Here is an 18,932-nt window from a genome sequence, read left to right as displayed (position 1 = left end):
ATTCCATTTCATGGACATTCAACAATTTTATGGACATTCAACAATCATAGGCGACACATGCAACATCATGACAAATGAAACTACTGGCCGCCTCGTGTTAGATCAGTGACAAATATATTTTAATTTGGTCATATACTCTATTGAATGTATACAGGCACAAAAACAGGTTTTAAAAGCAGCTACGGTATTTTCAACATACATAATGAACAACATACATTACTAGCTATGTCTTCTCTATAGAACAGACAGTGTCCATTATGGGCACATGCTTCGTCTGTCTTTGCATGCCGGTCATCAAATGCAACCAGCTGTATTGTGTGCCAGTCTCACAGAGATGGGTGTTACCCAATAGTTAATAACTAATAATGTACAATGAAGGGTGATTAAGGTTTATAAAGTGCAAACAAATTCCTTCGTGTCTATGATTAGTTAACTTACATCAGGTCTGCCACAGAGTAACTCCTATATAGGCCATGATAATACTCACAGTGTTCACTTACAGTAAGAGCAATAACCTAAGCTTATTTGATCTACAGTTCCCCCTAGTGGGCTGTTTTTTTATGTCCATGTTGAGAACCTAGTTCTGAAAACCCATTGTTGGCTCAGCGGATGTGGGCCATCTCCTCTAGGAAGGGGGTCTTCATGCAGCCAGTACAGAGCTGGTCCATCCACAGGGGCGCCTCGTGCTGCAGAGGGGTGCGTCGGGGGTAGAAGGTGTAGGAGAGGTCGTAGTTCAGCAGACAGCTGATTGAGGCCATGTAGACGTCTGAGAAGCGACACAGGCGGCGGGAGAAGTAGGTGGGGTTGTGACAGGTGCGGAAGATACTGCCGAACTGGGGGTTGAATAGGTTCTTTGTTCTTAGTCTGTAATAAAAAGGGACAAGAGAGGAAGAGATAATAGAAATACAAGTGGGTCATTTTCAGGCTCTGCAGATATATCACTTGTCCAGAGTAAAAGGTACTCAATCAGTACCACTAAATCCATTGGACCAACCTGAGCTCCTCTCTCTCCTTCAGCCAATCCTGCAGAACCTCCCTAGACTGTGAATCCCGATGCATCTACAAAAGGACATGACAAGAGTCAGCTACTGTATGGGAAAAACTTGACAATCATACTTAAGATGTACAGATACAGCTCCTTATTCAAATAATGAATTCAAAAGATACCTTGTATGTATGTTATATGGGGAGAAGGGAAAACATGCCAGTGTCTATTCCCCAGAGGAGTGTACCTGCATGCGTTCCAGCAGGCCTGTGAGGGCCTGAAGCCATGTGAGGCTCTGAGCATATTGTTCTGTGTTCACCACCTTGGTCTCCAGATCCAGCTCAGGTACTATGGCTCCTGTACGCCACCCATGACGCAGCATCAGATCCTTGAAGAGGGAGAATACCATGTAAAGGACAGTAAACATTTTCCAAGGTTTAATTAGTGAGTGAAAGAATATAATACAATAGAATCTTTTGTTCACCAAAGAGTGAGCTTGGGTTTCACCTCTCAGCAGGCAGCATGAACACACATTTAATAATTGTTCTAATTGGGTTCATAGGAGTTCAATATGTGTGTTGTATATTGGTTCCTAGTTTATCATTATCATCATTGAAAAATATGGACTTTATGAGCCGGAAGCAATACCTGCTAAAGCCCAAGGATGGCAGTCACCAGAGAACAACTTCCACAAGTAATAATTCGTCCCCGCCATCAGACTCGCTCTCCAAATCGTCTATTCGATTATGAGGTAAGCTACGAGTCAAGGAAGAGAACACCATACAGACCACCCCAACGAGGGACCACAAGTAGAGGTCGCTATGGGAGGAATTACTTTCTCTCACAACCAGCAGCAGTTAAACTCCTACAAAAGATGAGAGAAGCACCCACTCTTCTTCCAGAACGCTCGCAACGTCGCAACGTGCCTGAAGCTAATTGAAGAGGAAAGTGACAAGTTGAGGTGTGAGATAATGGAATTATTAGGAAGAGCTAACCTCATCCGCTTGAGAATCCAGCAGCTCAATTCACCTCCCAGGCTGCGTCGCAACATTGAGGATGGAGCCTCATTCTCATCGCTTGCCAACTCACCAGCACCCCACAGCAGGCACACCCCGACTCGAGGTCATCAAGATCAACGTCAGCCTGAGCTGGCATAGCTGGTGACAACCAGAGAGGACACACTGAGGTCACAAAGGCAGCGTGATAAGATCGAACAGCTCATTGAAGAACTCAGGATCAGAGAGCTCCCCGACCCAAACCAGTCATCATCATTGTCATCATCAACTCAATCAAATCCTCACTGTCGTGAGCCATCGCCTACACCTGACCGTCGCCAGCCTACACCTGACTGCCGCCGTCGCCAGCCTACACCTGACCGCCGCCGTCGCCAGCCGACACCTGACCGCCACCGTCGCCAGCCGACACCTGACCGGCGTCGTCGACGGCCTACACCTGACCGCCGCCAGCCTACACCTGACCGCCGCCAGCCGACACCTGACCACCGCCGTCGCCAGCCTACACCTGACCGCCGCCAGCCTACCCCTGACCGCCGCCAGCCTACCCCTGACCGCCGCCATCGCCAGCCGACACCTGACCGCCGTCGTCAGCCAACACCTGACAGCCATCTGCTGCTGCCGTCAGCATACACCTGAACCCCACTGTCAGCCACACCTGATAGCCATCGTCAGCCGCTGTCAGTCTACACCTGATCGCTGTCATCAGCCCTCACCTGATCGCCACGACTACTCACCTGATTGTAGTTGTCACGCACCTGTCCACTACCGCACACCTTCTCCGTCCAGCTGGGAGCGCACCTACCGGAACCAACTCCTAACATCCCCAACTTCGTCAAAGAAAACCCACGGGAGTTAGCCCTCGAGAATGAGTTTCATATACTTGTTGACCACCTGAATTTGGAAGAGGCGTTGCTAATTGCAGACTCCTACAGCAACAGCACGTACCCATACAGAACCACCTTGGATTCCCTCACAGAACTGAATTGGCCAGCCCCACTAGCTTGCCCTCCAGCGTATCGCAGGATTAATGGACAGTGATGACACCAAGGTATTCCAAAGACACCCATTCCAACCCTACTTCACCTGGCAGAGTGGCTTGAGTACGAGGTGAGAGTGCAAGAAGATGGCACGCAGTTCAGCTGCGACCAATGCAGGGACCACCCTGGCTCACGCAGAGATCAGCGTAAAGACAAGTCTTTCCCCAAGACCACCACCATCCTCCCCAGAGGTGAGCAGAGAAAGGACAAAGCCAAAGCCTGTACAGTACCAGTCTCCGGGGGAAAGGTCATGGGAGAAGCACTGCCTGTTCAGTACTTCTTTGTGAGCTCTGGTTCACCCAGGATGGTGTGGAACCCCAAGGGCGCACTCTTGGACTACAATGGCAAGGTCTGTCTGACACTCTGGTCTACAAGCATGGTCACATGTAGAAAGCTGGGCCCACCATGCGCAACATATATTGGATCCTTGCCATCCAGTACGATCCATTCAGCTTCATCATCCCATACACTAGAGGTCTTCACGAATACATCTGGACCCGAATACCTGAGACCTGATCCGGGACCCGAGCAGGTCCGGATCCAGAATTTAAAAAATTGTTTACTGGTCTGGGTCAGATCTGATATGATTGTCACGGGTCTTGGGTATGTATCATTTTAACTGACTTGTCCGGAAGGGCCCGTACAGATCCGAACGCGACAGCTGCAGAAGAAAGAGGGAGAGAGAAAAAGGTTATCATTAATGCTGCTGCTCTTGCTTTTCTCGAGAGTGTAGCGTGGCGTGTGTAGCTTGTTGTTGTTGTTGGCCAATCATAAGTCATCAAAGCGGCAATAGGCTACAGTCATAGAGCCTCTGTGTGTGGCAAAAGTTAGGCGATATCTAGTCTAATCAATGGAAGATGAAATTAAAATGACTGAATTAAAAGTTAAAGGAGAAGGATAGGCTACAACGACCAAGAGCCAACAAGTAGGCTTCTACTTAATATTCTGTTGTTTTTATTTGTAACTGTAGGATGAGAAAGCGCATGCACTGCAGCCTCAATTAGCCTAACTAGCTAACGTTAGGTAGCTTAACTAGTTTCTCCCGGGTTTGATGCAGTCAAAACAGGTACTACATAATCATATTTGATGATAGATAACCTAGCTATGGCAGCTATTAGTCTAATATATTACGAGTCAGCTTGGTTGGCTGCTGTCTCTTCCTCCGTCCTCCCTGCTCCCAGTGTCACTCACTCACAGTATTTCCGCATACCGGGTCTAGGTGGGAAAGCCCGAAGACCATTTCGGAAGACCTCTACCATTCACCACACAGGCCAACGCCATGGTCCAGAGGCTCTGAGAGAAGAAAAGGGGTTGGGATGACCCAGATCTACCTGAAAATCTCCACGCATGGCTTAATTGCCTCAGGTCACACTGCCAAGATGGACTTCCTAGATAGCACAAGAAGTGTCCATGTCTTCAGTGATGTTTCAGAGCATGCGTATGTTGCTGACGCATACCTCCGCACTGAAGATTCCAATGGGCGGGTCTAGGTGGCATTCCTTGCAGCAATATCAAGAGTGGCTCCAAAATGGCAAGACTCGAGCGCTGCGATGCACTCAGCGGTGCCCAGCTGGCAGTGGCCCTCAGAAGATAACTCACCCTGGAGATCCATGACATCACATACTGATCGGATTCTACAACAGTCCTAACCTGGCTCCAGTCAGACTCCAGCAGGTACAAAGTATTTGTGGGCACAAGACATGCACAAATAGAGGAGCTCACGGATCCCCAGGCCTGGCGTTACGTGGACACAGAGAGCAATCCAGCTGATGCTATCATACGCGGCAAGATACTGTCTCAGCTCTCAGAACATAATCATTGGAATCAATGTCCTCCCTTCCTATGGCAGGCACAGTCATCTTGGCTAAGAAGACCTGACAAAGTACCTCCTGATGAAGAACAGGGGTTGTGGAAGCCTACTTTATATGGACTCCTGTCAGCGCACACTAAGTTCTCTCTCCCTGATGTTTCCCAGTAAAGACACTTTTTAGGAGCTAGTGGAAGCCACAATGCAGTCACTACACGAGGCGGACAGTAGTGCCAAAAGATCCTCAGCTGACAACTTCAAGCAAGCCTAACTCAAAGTTCTCTGACATGCCCAGTCAGAGTTTCCCAGAAGACCTCTCCCTACTAGAAGCAGGTAAAGCCAGTTCCTCCGAGCAGCCGTCTGGTGACTCTGGCCCCAGAGTACAACAACGTCACCGGAAAGATCCGTATTGGAGGTCGCTTTCGGAGATGTAATCCGGTCACAAGGCTACTAATTGGGCCTGGGTACCGCGAAATTAAAAGAGACGGGTCATCGGCGGTAAAAGGTACCGCCGAAGAAATTAAAAGAGACGGGTCATCATCTGTACAGGTGGTTCTATTGTCGAACATAGATACAAATTCGTTCCTGATGCTTTTGATATGCTTCCTCACTCGCAGAGGCAAGCCCTTTTGAGATCTTGTCCAATTGAGGAATACATTTCAAGGGAGGAGAGCAGCCCGCCAAAAGTGGCACAGGGGTAAGGAAGACCTTGCAGTGGGGAGCGTTGTGATGATCGTGGACAATCAGTCTTCTAGAGCGCTCTGGCAAATTGGAACTGTCAAGTCAGTTATCCCTGAAGCAGACGGGAAAGTGAGGACAATGGAGATCCAAGTCAAAGACAGAACCTACGTCAGGCCTGTCGCTCGGCTTATCCAGCTGTCCACCCTTCCTCAAGAAGCTACTTACCTTTAGCTGGCCCCACATTTGGGGGCGGCTGAAAAAAATGGCCAGCTTTGTAGCACTCCCTTCTGGTTAGTTTAGTCAGGCAGTTCAGACCCTAACCACCTTTAGTTTTCTTTTTGACCAAGGTCACCCCAGTCATTCTTATATTAACCAATCAGCAGCCTCTATTGCCAAGACTTCAGGTTAATTAATTTAGGACCCCTAGCATGGCAGGGCATAAGCCAGATAACATTGCTTTCCATCCTGACAAGAACCACCTTTTTCACTCTGCTACCTTTTTCCTCTTGTGGACAATGTCCTTGCTATCTAACATTTTATTATGCATGCATCTAAAATGTAAGTGCCTTAGGATCTTTATGTCCGTTGGTTTTGAAACTAAGTATTGCCTGTTGTTGTATTTTGACATTTATGTTGAGTTTGTTAGCTAGCTCTGCGCTTACATTGAGAATGCATTAGTATGTTAGCATGCCTAGTAGCATTAGCCATTTGTTAGTGTTTTTCATTTGTGGTGATAGCCACAAGCCTGTTTAGTAGACATAGGCATATTTTCCTGCTGCATGGCTAGAGGCTATGTTTTTATTATTTCCCTTACAGAACCACATCTGTCAGTTTCAAGAGTGGTCAGACCTGTGTGTGTATGTGTGTGTGTGTGTGGATCCTTTCTGTCCATTAAAAACCCCTAAACTGGAAATACTGGCTCCTCATTGTTTTGGACGGACATTGCTGTAGTGGTTACTACCAACCTGGAAACTGAGTTTTCTATCTATTTGAATGGTCCTTTGATTTTGTAACCAAATCATATTTTTCAATCATAGCAAGATAAAATAGTCACTCACAGCCAAGTCACTGTAGAGATGGTCTCCAAAGTATAGCACACTGGACCCTCTCCAGCCTGTCAGCCTCAGGAAGTCGTACAGGTTTCCCTGAAACACAAACTAAATGTCTCAGTATTCTGTTAAGGGGGAGATGAGGTCATGAGATTTGTAGTTTAATACTGAAGGTGTACACACTTGTTTGTAGATCTGTCCTTTGTCCAGACTGTTTATTTTGTCCCACTGGAGGTCACCATTTCCATCCAAGCGTCTAAATGGTCTGTAAAAGGGGCAACATTGGCGAGCAAATTGAATATGGTCCCAATAAACACATGACAACCTGGTCAACAAGAACACTCCATACTCACTTGACACAGTCATTGAAGAAGTGTGGTTTGTCTGCCTGAACGATGACCACGTCAAAGAAGTCCCTCCAGTCCTTCCCAACCATGTACCTCATGCCTTTATCCCTACAATCAGAGACATCAGAGTGACTGGACCACAGGAGGCTGCTAAGGGGAGGACAGCTCATAATAATGGTTGGAACGGAGTGAATGGAATGGCATCAAACACATGGAAACTATGTGTTTGATATATTTGATGCCATTCCACTTATTCCACTTCAACCATTACCACGAGCCCGTCCTCCCCAATTAAGGTGCCACCAACCTCCTGTGGATTGGACCAATCTTACAGAGAAAGCAACAGAGGTGTGGCTCATTCCATTCACCAAAATATACTGTGCAGACTGACTGTGAGTGCTTCTGCCCACTCTTCCCATTCGTCAATAGTGTTCTGACTGAATGATACGTCAGTGTTTGTGCTTCCTCTGTCAATCATGTTGGGTAACCATGAAAACAAGTAATTGTTTTATATAGTCAATAGTCAATTTACCAACCAATCAATACGTCATTCAAACCAACATGACCCTGGGTCTTCATCCTCAGATGGACACTCACACAAAGCTGAAGGGGCTGTTGGTGATGAGGAACAGTTTCTTCCCGTGGCTGACCAGGCGATGCAGAACAGCGTAAGTCTCATCCCCTCCCAAAATGTACTTCTCTATGGATGTGAAATAAGGGGGAAAATAACAACATTAACATAAACAACAACATGTAAAACTTTAACATTCTGCAGTCTTCTGAAAATAAGGTATTTGGCTGGACCACAAACAGAATCCAACATCGCTCACCCAGATCTTGCATGATCCATTTGTACATGTAGCCTTTGATGTGAACCATTCCAATGGCTTCCTGAGGATAAAAATAACATACATTATGCATTATGCAAATAACAAGTGCCAATGAATCTACTTAAATGCAGTTACAACATGTACATACAGATAAGGATAAATTCAACATGCTCATAGTGCATAGAGTCAGGTTCTGAATATCACACTCTCTACTCCAACCCAGTCTAACAGGCAGAAGAGCTTGGTTACGAAAAGGACGAGGGAGGATAAAGTCAGAGCTAGATCACTTCTGTTTCTTCTGGCAGACAAAGTGAATCTGAAAAGGACAAACTGTAATCTAAACCCTTTGACCCCAGTGTGGAATGAGGACAGCTATTGTTCATTAGTCCACATGTCTGAATCCCTGGCAACCTCTCTCTAGGAGGAGGACAGAGATCTGAACCTGGTGCTGAAAACCCCCACTGTGTCCAAACGGTCAAATTAACCTGGCAGAGGGTTTAGAAAACCAGCAAGAGGGAGGGAAAGAACATTACACAAGGTGATAAATGGCATGAGCGTGTGCTGAGACACTCACTGAAACGTCTTTGTAGAGGTGCTCGGGATCGTACTCGATGTCGTTGGAGATGAAGAAATCATTGGCCACAGCCAGGAGGGTCATCTCTGGGATGGAGAAGATGTCCATGAACTGCTTAACCTTGGGTCCCTATGGATGATAAATCAGTTGCTTCTTGTATGTTTATAAAACATATACAGTATTACCATGACTCTAAATTGGGTGTGATTAGAGAAATGCGGTTTCAAAATGTACATGAAATACTTATTTATAAACATTATATTACCACCTAATGCTTCTAGCTCAAATGAGGCACCATGTTTAGAACCAGTTACCTTCCATGGAGGAAAAAAGTAAACCAGTGTCCACAGGGAGCAAGGCCTGTACACAGAGCTAATCCCTAATTTATAAAGACAGGGATCCCAGTGCCAGACCCAGAGGATTGTGGGTAGTGGGCGTATGTTTGTGATGGAAGATTAGAAGGCAGGGGAGGCATGGTGTGCTCCCTCCACAGTGCCGCATTCAATGTAGAAGAATGTAAAGAATGTGAACCTGTGTGAAAACATCAAAGCCCCTGGCCCTACAGACTGAACCTGATGAACAAACACTATGCCACAGTCAGACTGTCAGACCACATCTAGAGATGTATTAAGATTTGTCCAATAATAACCTGTAATTACAAACAAACTACAAAAGGGTTTTAACATTAACATCCTGTAGCAGATTAGCTCTTTTAATTGATTAGTGAAATGTTGCTTGTCAGTTGCTAAAAGAGTAATGACAAAAGTCGAGCTTACAAATTACAATGCTTATATCAAATCAAATTTTATTAGTCACATGCGCCGAATTCAGTAAATGCTTACTTATAAGCCCTTAACCAACAATGCAGTTTTAAGAAAATATAACAACAACAAAAAAGTAAGAGATAAGAATAACAAATAATTGAAGAGCACCAGTAAATAACAATAGTGGGGCTATATCCAGGGGGTACCAGTACAGAGTCAATATTCGGGGGCACCGGTCTCGAGGTAATTGAGGTAATATGTACATATAGGTAGAGTTATTAAAGTGACTAAGCACAGATAATAACAGAGAGTGACAGTAGCAAAGAAGGGGGGGATGCAAATAGTCTGGGTAGCCATTTGATTAGCTGTTCTATGACTAGGGTGGCTGGAGACTTTGACAATTTTTAGGGCCTTCCTCTGACTCCGCCTGGTATAGAGGTCCTGGATGGCAGGAAGCTTGGCCCTGGTGATGTACTGGGCCGAACACACTACCCTCACAAGTTCCTTGCAGTCGGAGGCCGAGCAGTTGCCATACCAAGCAGTGATGCAACCCGTCAGGATGCTATCGATGGTGCAGCAGTAGAAACTTTTGAGGATCTGAGGACCCATGCCAAATCTTTTCAGTCACCTGAGGGGGAATATGTTTTGTCGTGCCCTCTTCACGATTGTCTTAGTGTGCTTGGACCATGTTAGTTTGTTGTTGATGTGGACGCCAAGGAACTTGAAGCTCTCAACCTGCTCCACTACAGCCCCGTCGATGAGAATGGGGGCGTGCTCGGTCTTTCTTTTCCTGTAGTCCACAATCATCTCCTTTGTCTTGATCACGTTGAGGGAGAGGTTGTTGTCCTTGCATCACACGATCAGGTTTCTGACCTCCTCCCTATAGTCTGTCTCATCAATGTCGGTGATCAGGCCTACCACTGTTGTGTCATCAGCAAACTTAATGAGGGTGTTGGAATCGTGCCTGGCCGTGCAGTCATGAGTGAACAGGGAGGACAGGAGGGGACTGAGCACGCACCCCTGAGGGGCCCCTGTGTTGAGGATCAGCGTGGTGGATATGTTGCTACCTACCCTTACCACCTGGGGGCGGCCCGTCAGGAAGTCCAGGATCCAGTTGCAGAGGGAGGTGTTTAGTCCCAGGGTCCATAGCTTAGTGATGAGCTTTGAGGGCACTATGGTGTTGAACGCTGAGTTGTAGTCAGTGAATAGCATTCGCACATAGGTGTTCCTTTTGTCCAGGTGGGAAAGGGCGGTGTGGAGTACAATAGAGATTGCATCATCTGTGGATCTGTTGGTGTGGTATGCAAATTGGAGTGGGTCTAGGGTTTCTGGGATAATGGTGTTGATGTGATACATGACCAGCCTTTCAAAGCATTTCATGGCTACAGACGTGAGTGCTCCTGGTCAGTAGTCATTTAGGCAGGGACTACGGTGGTCTGCTTGAAAAATGTTGATATTACTGGCAAATGTCAGTGAAGACACTTGCCAGTTTGTCAGCGCATGCTCGGAGTACACGTCCTGGTAATCCGTCGGCCCAGCGGCATTGTGAATGTTGACCTGTTTAAAGGTCTTACTCACATCGGCTGCAGAGAGCGTGATCACAGTCGTCCTGAACAGCTGATGCTCTCATGCATGTTTCAGTGTTACTTGCCTTGAAGAGAGCATAGAAGTTATTTAGCTCATCTGGTAGGCTCGTGTCACTGGGCAGCTCTCGGCTGTGCTTCCCTTTGTAGTCTGTAATAGTTTGCAAGCCCTTCCACATCCGACGAGCGTCGGAGCCGGTGTAGTGTGATTCGATCTTAGTCCTTTATTGATGCTTTGCCTGTTTGATGGTTCGTCGGAGGGCATAGCGGGATAGCGGGATTTCTTATAAGCTTCCGGGTTAGAGCCCGGAAATCAGGAGGATATGGTCAGATTTGCCAAATGGAGGGCGAGGGAGAGCTTTGCATGCGTCTAAAGGTAATGTCATTTTAAGTAGGACCTGTCCTCATAACTTTTGGCGGCAGATTAAAACAAAATACCTTGATCCTGTCAATGCACTCAGAGTGAATATTTTAACAGGCAACTCTGGAGGTAATGTATTCTTCAAGGACACAGTGACTGACCTTTCCATAGAAGCCGCTGACTTGGTGCAGGGGGACATGGTGCGTCCCCCCATAGAGCCTCAGGACCTCCTCATCTGGAACTGGGTTCAGCCCCCTATAGGGTCAACACAGTTTTAGTACACTGACTGACATTGCAGAGTGTTATTCACCAACCATAAACAGAACTCACCGATACACAGTCCCCAGCTGAATGTAATGGAAAGCATCTATCTTCATCAGGAGGCCCTGGGGGAAGACAACACATATAGTACTGTAAACGCACTGTACCTTGAGATTGGATGTTTAAAAGAGGGGCAGAACTGCTTTATGGGGTTTACCTTTTGAATATCATAGTGAAGACCCCGTGCAGCAAAGTTGGGGATGTAGTCATATTTGCGGATACCTTCAGGGTACTGTCAAACAACAGCAGAAGATGCTCAGATTAGAAGGGCACACAAATGTACTCTTACATGGAATTATCAGGAGAACTGAATATACAATATGTGCTAGTCTATTGGCGGGTTAGTTAGAGAACACACACCTTGAAGTGCTCGATGAGGAGGTCTCGGGCAGTGTTGTAGATCATAGTGTTGAGGGCATCGGAGTAGAGGGCCAGGGTGTAGTCATAGTCAAACCCATAGATGTCTACCTCCGCTAGGCTGACCTCGTTGTTGGCGTAGATAGTGGAGGAGTTGAGCAGGTTACACACACTTGGTGGGATCAGGTCTGGAAAGAGACAGCACAGAGACATACATTGTAATAGCGAGACAACATAATAGACTGATACTATGTTTATGGCATCAGAGATGACATAACTACAGCTTTATACCATTTGGGACTTCAATGTTAAGTACAATTTTTTTTTTAGATGATGCCAATTGTACAGCAGGAGTACACTGTACCTGAAGCAAAGTACTGAGCTTAGTGAGGCAAGCAACAACAGGATTACAGGGAAATCATAGGGGGTAAGAAATGTGAAAGACTGAACAGGATTTAGAGGGAAATTAACTTTTGCACACACACACAAACAAACAGCCAAATGTGTTTGTAATCTAAATCACTGGACCTAAAAATTTTGCAAAATCCCTGATTTTCATGTGAATATTCTAAAATCAGCATAAAAACAATGTGCGTATTTTCCCACCAGAGATGTTTCCATCAAAATGACTTGTTGCAAATAAAAGGCTGTGTGTGGTGACCTAGGCCTAGCGCACATGCAAATACCTTTTGAGGGAAAATTCCCATGGAACGAATAAAAAATTACAAGTTAAATGGGTTTCCATCGAATTTTCAACTCTACTGATGGTTTTCTCACAATGTTTTATAGCGAGTGTGCCCAGTCTGGTATTGGCACGTGCGCTCTAACCAACAGCGCTATCTGCGCTTTGTTGGCTACAGCGCACAGATAGCCTACATGATCAGATTATTATTATGGACAAAAGAGCGAGATTATTTTTATTTGTCAAACTGCAGCCAAGCATCGATTATCATGTCACCAGAATAAGACCCTCGATATTTATTGGAAAGGGGCGTCAAGCTCATCACTACGACTCATCAGCAAAGTATGTGGTTTATTAGGCTAGAGATGAAATCAATTATGATAAACTTTACTGGGAGGACCGCACAACATGTCATAGTGTGACTCCAAGTTGATTTCGATATGATGGTTATTATATCAATATTTGCACATGTAACAGTATAACTTTAAACCGTCCCCTCGCCCCGACACGGGCGCGAACCAGGGACCCTCTGCACACATCAACAACTGACACCCACGAAGCGTCGTTACCCATCGCTCCACAAAAGCCGCGGCCCTTGCAGAGCAAGGGGCAACACTACTAATAGGTTTCAGAGCAAGTGACGTAACTGATTGAAACGCTACTAGCGCGTACCCGCTAACTAGCTAGCCATTTCACATCCGTTACACACAAACGCGTTTCCACCAACATTTCTCGCATAATTAATTTAACCAACACAAAAAAAAAACCTTGTCTAGCGTACTTTGTTTTGTCGACATTTGGAAAGTTTATCGAAAATTGTTGTTTCAATCAGGCGTGTCATTAAATGTTTTATCCGACATGTACTTTACTCACCAAAAAATATTTTATGGAAACATGGTCAGTGTCTATTTGTGTATTGCTCTGCGTGTTTACAACCCGGTTCTTCCAGAGCAATCATAACAGCCACACAGCAAACACACAGACTCAGATTAAAAAGAGGATCACCCAACGGTTTCCCAATCTATCACTAAATCCTTGGAATATGACGACGCTACCATGTTTAATTTTTAGCTGTCTATGACAGATAAGTGGGCCAAGGCCTTTTGGATGAGACAAGTGACAGCAGCTGGCCGTCAACGTGATAGATTGACCATATCTAGCTTGTAACCTCATTCTCAGATTTGTGTCTCTCCTCTAACTCTACCTACATTACCAAGGTTGATCCTTCTTATGTCTTTATAGTGGAGGTTATGGCTATGTGTTTGTGTGCTGACATAATGATGACAATCTAAAGAAGGAGTAGATAATGAATCAAAATATGCAACCATATGGCTAGTGAGTAAATGAGAAAGAGTGCGTCAGAGACCATGCCCTGTTCTGTAGGGGTTTGGGATTGGTTCTGAGATCGTTTTTTGACTATAGCCTGTAGAATTATAGAGTATGTTGGTTACAACAATTTAGCTGACTTTCATTTTTTCAGAACAAGACCAATGACAGGATTGCCATCCAGCTGTCATGCTTGACCCACTTTCAAACCTAGGGAAGGGATGAACTGTTACAGCACTGGTCTAGAAGAGGATGAACTCATGTAATCCCTGTGCATACAGTAATGTCTTCAACCAGGACATGACAAGACTCACATCAGTAGCAGATGGGGAGTAATACTGAATCCCTCCCCATCAGCACCCATCACTATAAGTGTACGCACATCACACATGATGGGAATCCTTTGAAGTTTACCCTGCTGACATTGAGCGTATTTGTATTTTGTATTTATTAAGGATCCCCATTGGCTCCTGCCAAGGCAGCAGCTACTCTTCCTGGGGTCCAGCAACATTAAGGCAGTTATATACAATTTAAAATATAACATTTCATAACACTTTTCACAACACATTAAGTGTGTTCCCTCAGGCCACTACTCTACAACCACATATCTACAATACAACATCCGTGTGTACGTGTGTGTAGAGTGCGTGTCTTATCATGTGTATGTGTGCCTGTACCTGCGTGTCTCTTCACAGACCCCGCTGTTCCATAAGGTGTATTTTTATCTGTTTTTTAAATCTCATTCTCGCATCAGTTACCTCATGTGGAATAGAGTTCCATGTAGTCATGGCTCTATGTAGTACTGTGCGCCTCCCATAGCCTGTTCTGGACTTGTGGATTGTGAAGAGACCTCTGGTGGCATGTCTTGTGGGGTATGCATGGGTGTCTGAGCTGTGTGCTAGTTGTTTAAACAGACAGCTCGGTGCATTCAGCATGTCAACACTTCTTACAAAAACAAGTAGTGATAAAGTCAATCTCTCCTCTACTTTGAGCCATGAGAGATCTACATGCATATTATTAATGTTAGCTCTCTGTGTACACCCAAGGGCCAGCCGCGCTGCCCTGTTCTGAGCCGATTGTAATTTTCTGAGGTCTCTCTTTGTGGCAACTGACCACACAATTGACAAAACTAGGGCCTTGTTGATAGTGTTGTTAAAAAGGCAGAGCAACATTTTTTATGGGCAGACTTCTCCCCATTTTAGCTACTGTTGTATCAGCATATTTTGACCATGACAGTTTACAATCCAGGGTTACTCCATGCAGTGTAGTCATGTCAACTTTCTCAATTTCCACATTATTTATTAAAGATTTAGTTGAGGTTTATGGTTTAGTGAATGATTTGTCCCAAATACAATGCTTTTATATATTTTTTATATTTAGGACTAACTTATTCCTTGCCACCCATTCTGAAACTAACTGCAGCTCTTTGTCAAGTGTTGCAGTGATTTCAGTCGCTGTAGTAGCTGACGTGTATAGTGTTGAGTCATCCACATACATAGACACACTGGCATGTCATTAGAAAAGATTGAGAAAAGTAAGGGGCCTAGAAAGATGCCCTGGGTAATTCCTGATTCTACCTGGATTATGTTGGAGAGGTTTCCATTAAAGAACACCCTCTGTGTTCTGTTAGATAGGTAACTCTTTATCCACAATATAGCAGGGGGTGTAAAGCCATAACACATACGTTTTTCCATCAGCAGACTATGATCAATAATGTATGTCAAAAGCCGCACTGAAGTCTAACAAAACAGCTCCCACAATCTTTTTATCATCCATTTCTCTCAGCCAATCATCAGTCATTTGTGTAAGCACTATGCTTGTTGAATGTACTTCCCAAAAGCAATGCTGAAAGTTTGTTGTCAATTTGTTTACAGTAAAATAGCATTTTAACTGGTCAAACACATTTTTTTTCCAAAAGTTTACTAAGGGTTGGTAACAGGCTGATTGGTCAGCTATTTGAGCCAGTAAAGGGGGCTTTACTATTCTTGGGTAGCTGAATTACTTTGGCTTCTCTCCAGGCCCGAGGGCACACACTTTCTTGTAGGCTTAAATTGAAGATATGACAAACAGGAGTGGCCATATCGTCCGTTATCCTCAGTAATTTTCCATCCAAGTTGTCAGACCCCGGTGGCTTGTCATTGTTGATAGACAATTTTTTCACCTCCTCCACACTCACTTTACAGAATTCAAAATGACAATGCTTCTCTTTCATAATTTCATCAGTTATACTTGGATGTGTAGTGTCAGCGCTTGTTGCTGGCATGTCATGCATACATTTGCTAATCTCGTCAAATTATTAAAGTAATTGGCAATATAAATGGGTTTTGTAATGAATGATCCATCTGATTCAATGAATGATGGCGCAGAGTTTGACTTTTTGCACAAAATGTAATTTAAGGTGCTCCAAAGCTTTTTGCTATCACTCTTTATATAATTTATTTCTTTCATGGTATCATTTTGTTTCGTAATGAATGAGCCATCTGATTCAATGAATGATGGAGCAGAGTTTGAATTGCCCAAAAATTAATTTAAGGTGCTCCAAAACTATTTCCTATCATTCTTTATATAATTTCTTTGTTTCATAGTATCATTTCTTATTGTTATTCAGTTTAGTCACATGATTTCTCAATTTGCAGTACGTTTGGGGGGAGGAAATATGACAAAGGACAACTGTGAGGTCAGTCTACTACTTACCGTGCACAAGCCGTTTCATCTCATTATAACGTGCCCATAAATACGTCCTATGATCTGCTTTTGGGGCGGTGGAGGAGTAAGATCGTCCAGACACTGTCAACGGCTCCTCGGGAACCTTCTTGCCCCCAACCTGATGTCTTTGAGCGGCAGGTGTAGAGGAGCAAGCGGCAGGTAAAGGCATCGCCGCCGACCTGCAATTTGATTCACAGCTTTGATCTTTACATTTATTCTCTCCACTTTTCAATTCCCTGCTTGTTGAAAAGTTTATAATTTTCGAAGATCTTGAAAGAGGTGGTGTCCTGCTACCGTTTTGCCATAATGCACGGCCCAGTGTAGTACCCACTTTTTTGCAGGCCATTCTAAGAAAAAACGGCGAAACCAATGCGTAAAAATATACCGGTATAGTTTACAATTGCTTTAACGGAACTTGACCAATGAACTTGGTACCTGCTTACAGAAAATAAATAACATGCAGATATGAAAGGCCTGAATTCTCACTCTCCAAGTACCCCTGACTGCAGTGTGCAGTTCGGGCAGGGCTCAATGTAGGCGGAGTCAAACGGCGGGGCCGGACTCAATGTGGGCGGAGTCAAACGTTTGACCCCGCTTATCTTTTTTTTGTCCATCTGAGGTTTGACAGTCAGACACTAAATACGAACACACACGTTTGTGCAAGGCACACGTTAAATACAAACGTATTTCATTTTTGAAGATCGTAAGAAATATTATATAAAGTGGTACCAGCACATGTGTTGTAAAACGTTTTGCTTCATGCTATATTTGAGACAAGCTACTGATATTGTTGCAGTGAACAACAGACTTGTTATGTATGTCATGTACTGTTAAAATTGTGTTGATAAATGTTGTAACTTTGTAATTATACTATTTAATTGAGCATATATATACAGTTACTACATATCCTGATTTTTATTGCTATTTACTTTCCTCATGAGAATGGAGACAGACTATACCATATAGACATACTGACAAGCTGAATGTGCTCTGTACAATAAGATATACCAGCTCCAGTAAAGAGATCAGAGACTCGGGTGACTTCTACGTCATCTTTACTAAACAACACAATTAACACAGCAGACAAAAACAAGGTTTGACCACTCCTCAAAAATGACTTCACTCCTGCTCCTCTAAAAGACAGTCATGTTCTTGCTGTCACCTGCCTCCACATAGAACATCTCATAATCTCTCTGGAACTAGAACGGTTCCTTGAGGAGAATATTTCTCTTCATCCAGGCCATCATACAACCGTAGTTCTTTAAGAGTTGTAATACGGTCTTCCCCGTCCATCCCATTTACACTAGGGAGGGAAACGGTGCCTTTAAATGTTTGGCATTCGCACCACCTTGCTGCCTCTAGGCTGTCCCTTAGAAGAACATCTGCTTCCTTGAAGAAAAAGGAAGAATAAATATTAAGACTTGTGTCTTATTGGGTGATCTAGACAAATTACACCCCACTTTCACAATACCACCATGCAAACAAAATCCCCTATTACTAAAGGGGGTTTTCAGTGATATCTATAACTACTCAACAAGTCATCACAACTATTATATCTTGCCATGCATCAAGCCTTCAGCATTACACACAGTAGACTACATACCCAGTTCACAGCTCCCAGTTCTCTGTGCATTTTGTTTCCAGTATCGTCTAGAAAGAAAACAGATTGTGGTCATTAAGTAATGTAAGGGAACCTCTAGGGATGTGTGTACCTTAATGCACCTTACTTTAGCTAATAGCCAATACAGTACCTGATCCTGCAGAGCTGGATGCTGATGTGACATGCTGTGACTTCTTGGGGGGGACATCTTCTACATCATGCTGAAATATATTGGGGGGGGGGGGGGGTTAAGTCTTTAAACATTGGTTTAAGACTATACCACTCATCATATGATACCTCCTACCTGTAGTGTGTTTTGTTTTCGCCGCCTTTTTCGATCTTTCAACCTCTTCTTCAGACCTTAGTGAGTGAATGCCATACATTTTTATTTATTTTATTTAACCTTTATTTAACCTGGTAGGCCAGTTGAGAACAAGTTCTCATTTACAACTGCGACCTGGCCAAGATAAAGCAAAGCAGTGCGACTAAAACAACAACACAGAGTTACACATAAACAAACGTGCAGTCAATAACACAATAGAAAAAAATTGAAAAATGTATAGTGTGTGCAAATGTAGAAGATTGGGGAGGTAAGGCAATAAATATGCCATAGAGGCAAAATAATTACAATTTAGCATTAACACTGAAGTGATAGATGTGCAGATGATGATGTGCAAGTAGAGATACTGGGGTGCAAAAGAGCAAGAGGGTAAGTAATAATATGGGGATGAGGTAGTTGGGTGTGCTATTTACAGATTGGCTGTGTACAGGTACAGTGATCGGTAAGCTGCTCTGACAGCTGATGCTTAAAGTTAGAGAGGGAGATATAAGACTCCAGCTTCAGTGATTTTTGCAATTCGTTCCAGTCATTGGCAGCAGAGAACTGGAAGGAAAGGCGGCCAAAGT

General features: G+C 44.3%; 1 protein-coding gene across 1 annotated transcript; it reads right to left on the bottom strand.

Annotated features, from left to right (window-relative positions):
• Positions 1–97: 97 nt before the first annotated feature.
• On the bottom strand, positions 98–16,970 carry LOC129860790 (5'-nucleotidase domain-containing protein 2-like). Its single transcript, XM_055931531.1, has 14 exons — positions 16,415–16,970; positions 11,716–11,900; positions 11,513–11,587; positions 11,365–11,420; positions 11,196–11,289; positions 8,327–8,455; positions 7,753–7,813; positions 7,520–7,622; positions 6,929–7,030; positions 6,759–6,840; positions 6,585–6,671; positions 1,233–1,373; positions 995–1,059; positions 98–864 (listed from the first exon to the last, which is right to left on the bottom strand). Exons 1-14 carry the CDS (start codon positions 16,770–16,772, stop codon positions 603–605), a joined length of 1,800 nt encoding a protein of 599 aa, XP_055787506.1. The 5' UTR covers positions 16,773–16,970; the 3' UTR covers positions 98–602.
• Positions 16,971–18,932: the final 1,962 nt, after the last annotated feature.

The sequence above is a fragment of the Salvelinus fontinalis genome, chromosome 8 (assembly GCF_029448725.1).
Source record: "Salvelinus fontinalis isolate EN_2023a chromosome 8, ASM2944872v1, whole genome shotgun sequence".
NCBI classification, from domain to species: domain Eukaryota; kingdom Metazoa; phylum Chordata; class Actinopteri; order Salmoniformes; family Salmonidae; genus Salvelinus; species Salvelinus fontinalis.
This window is presented reverse-complemented; position numbering and strand designations above follow the sequence as displayed.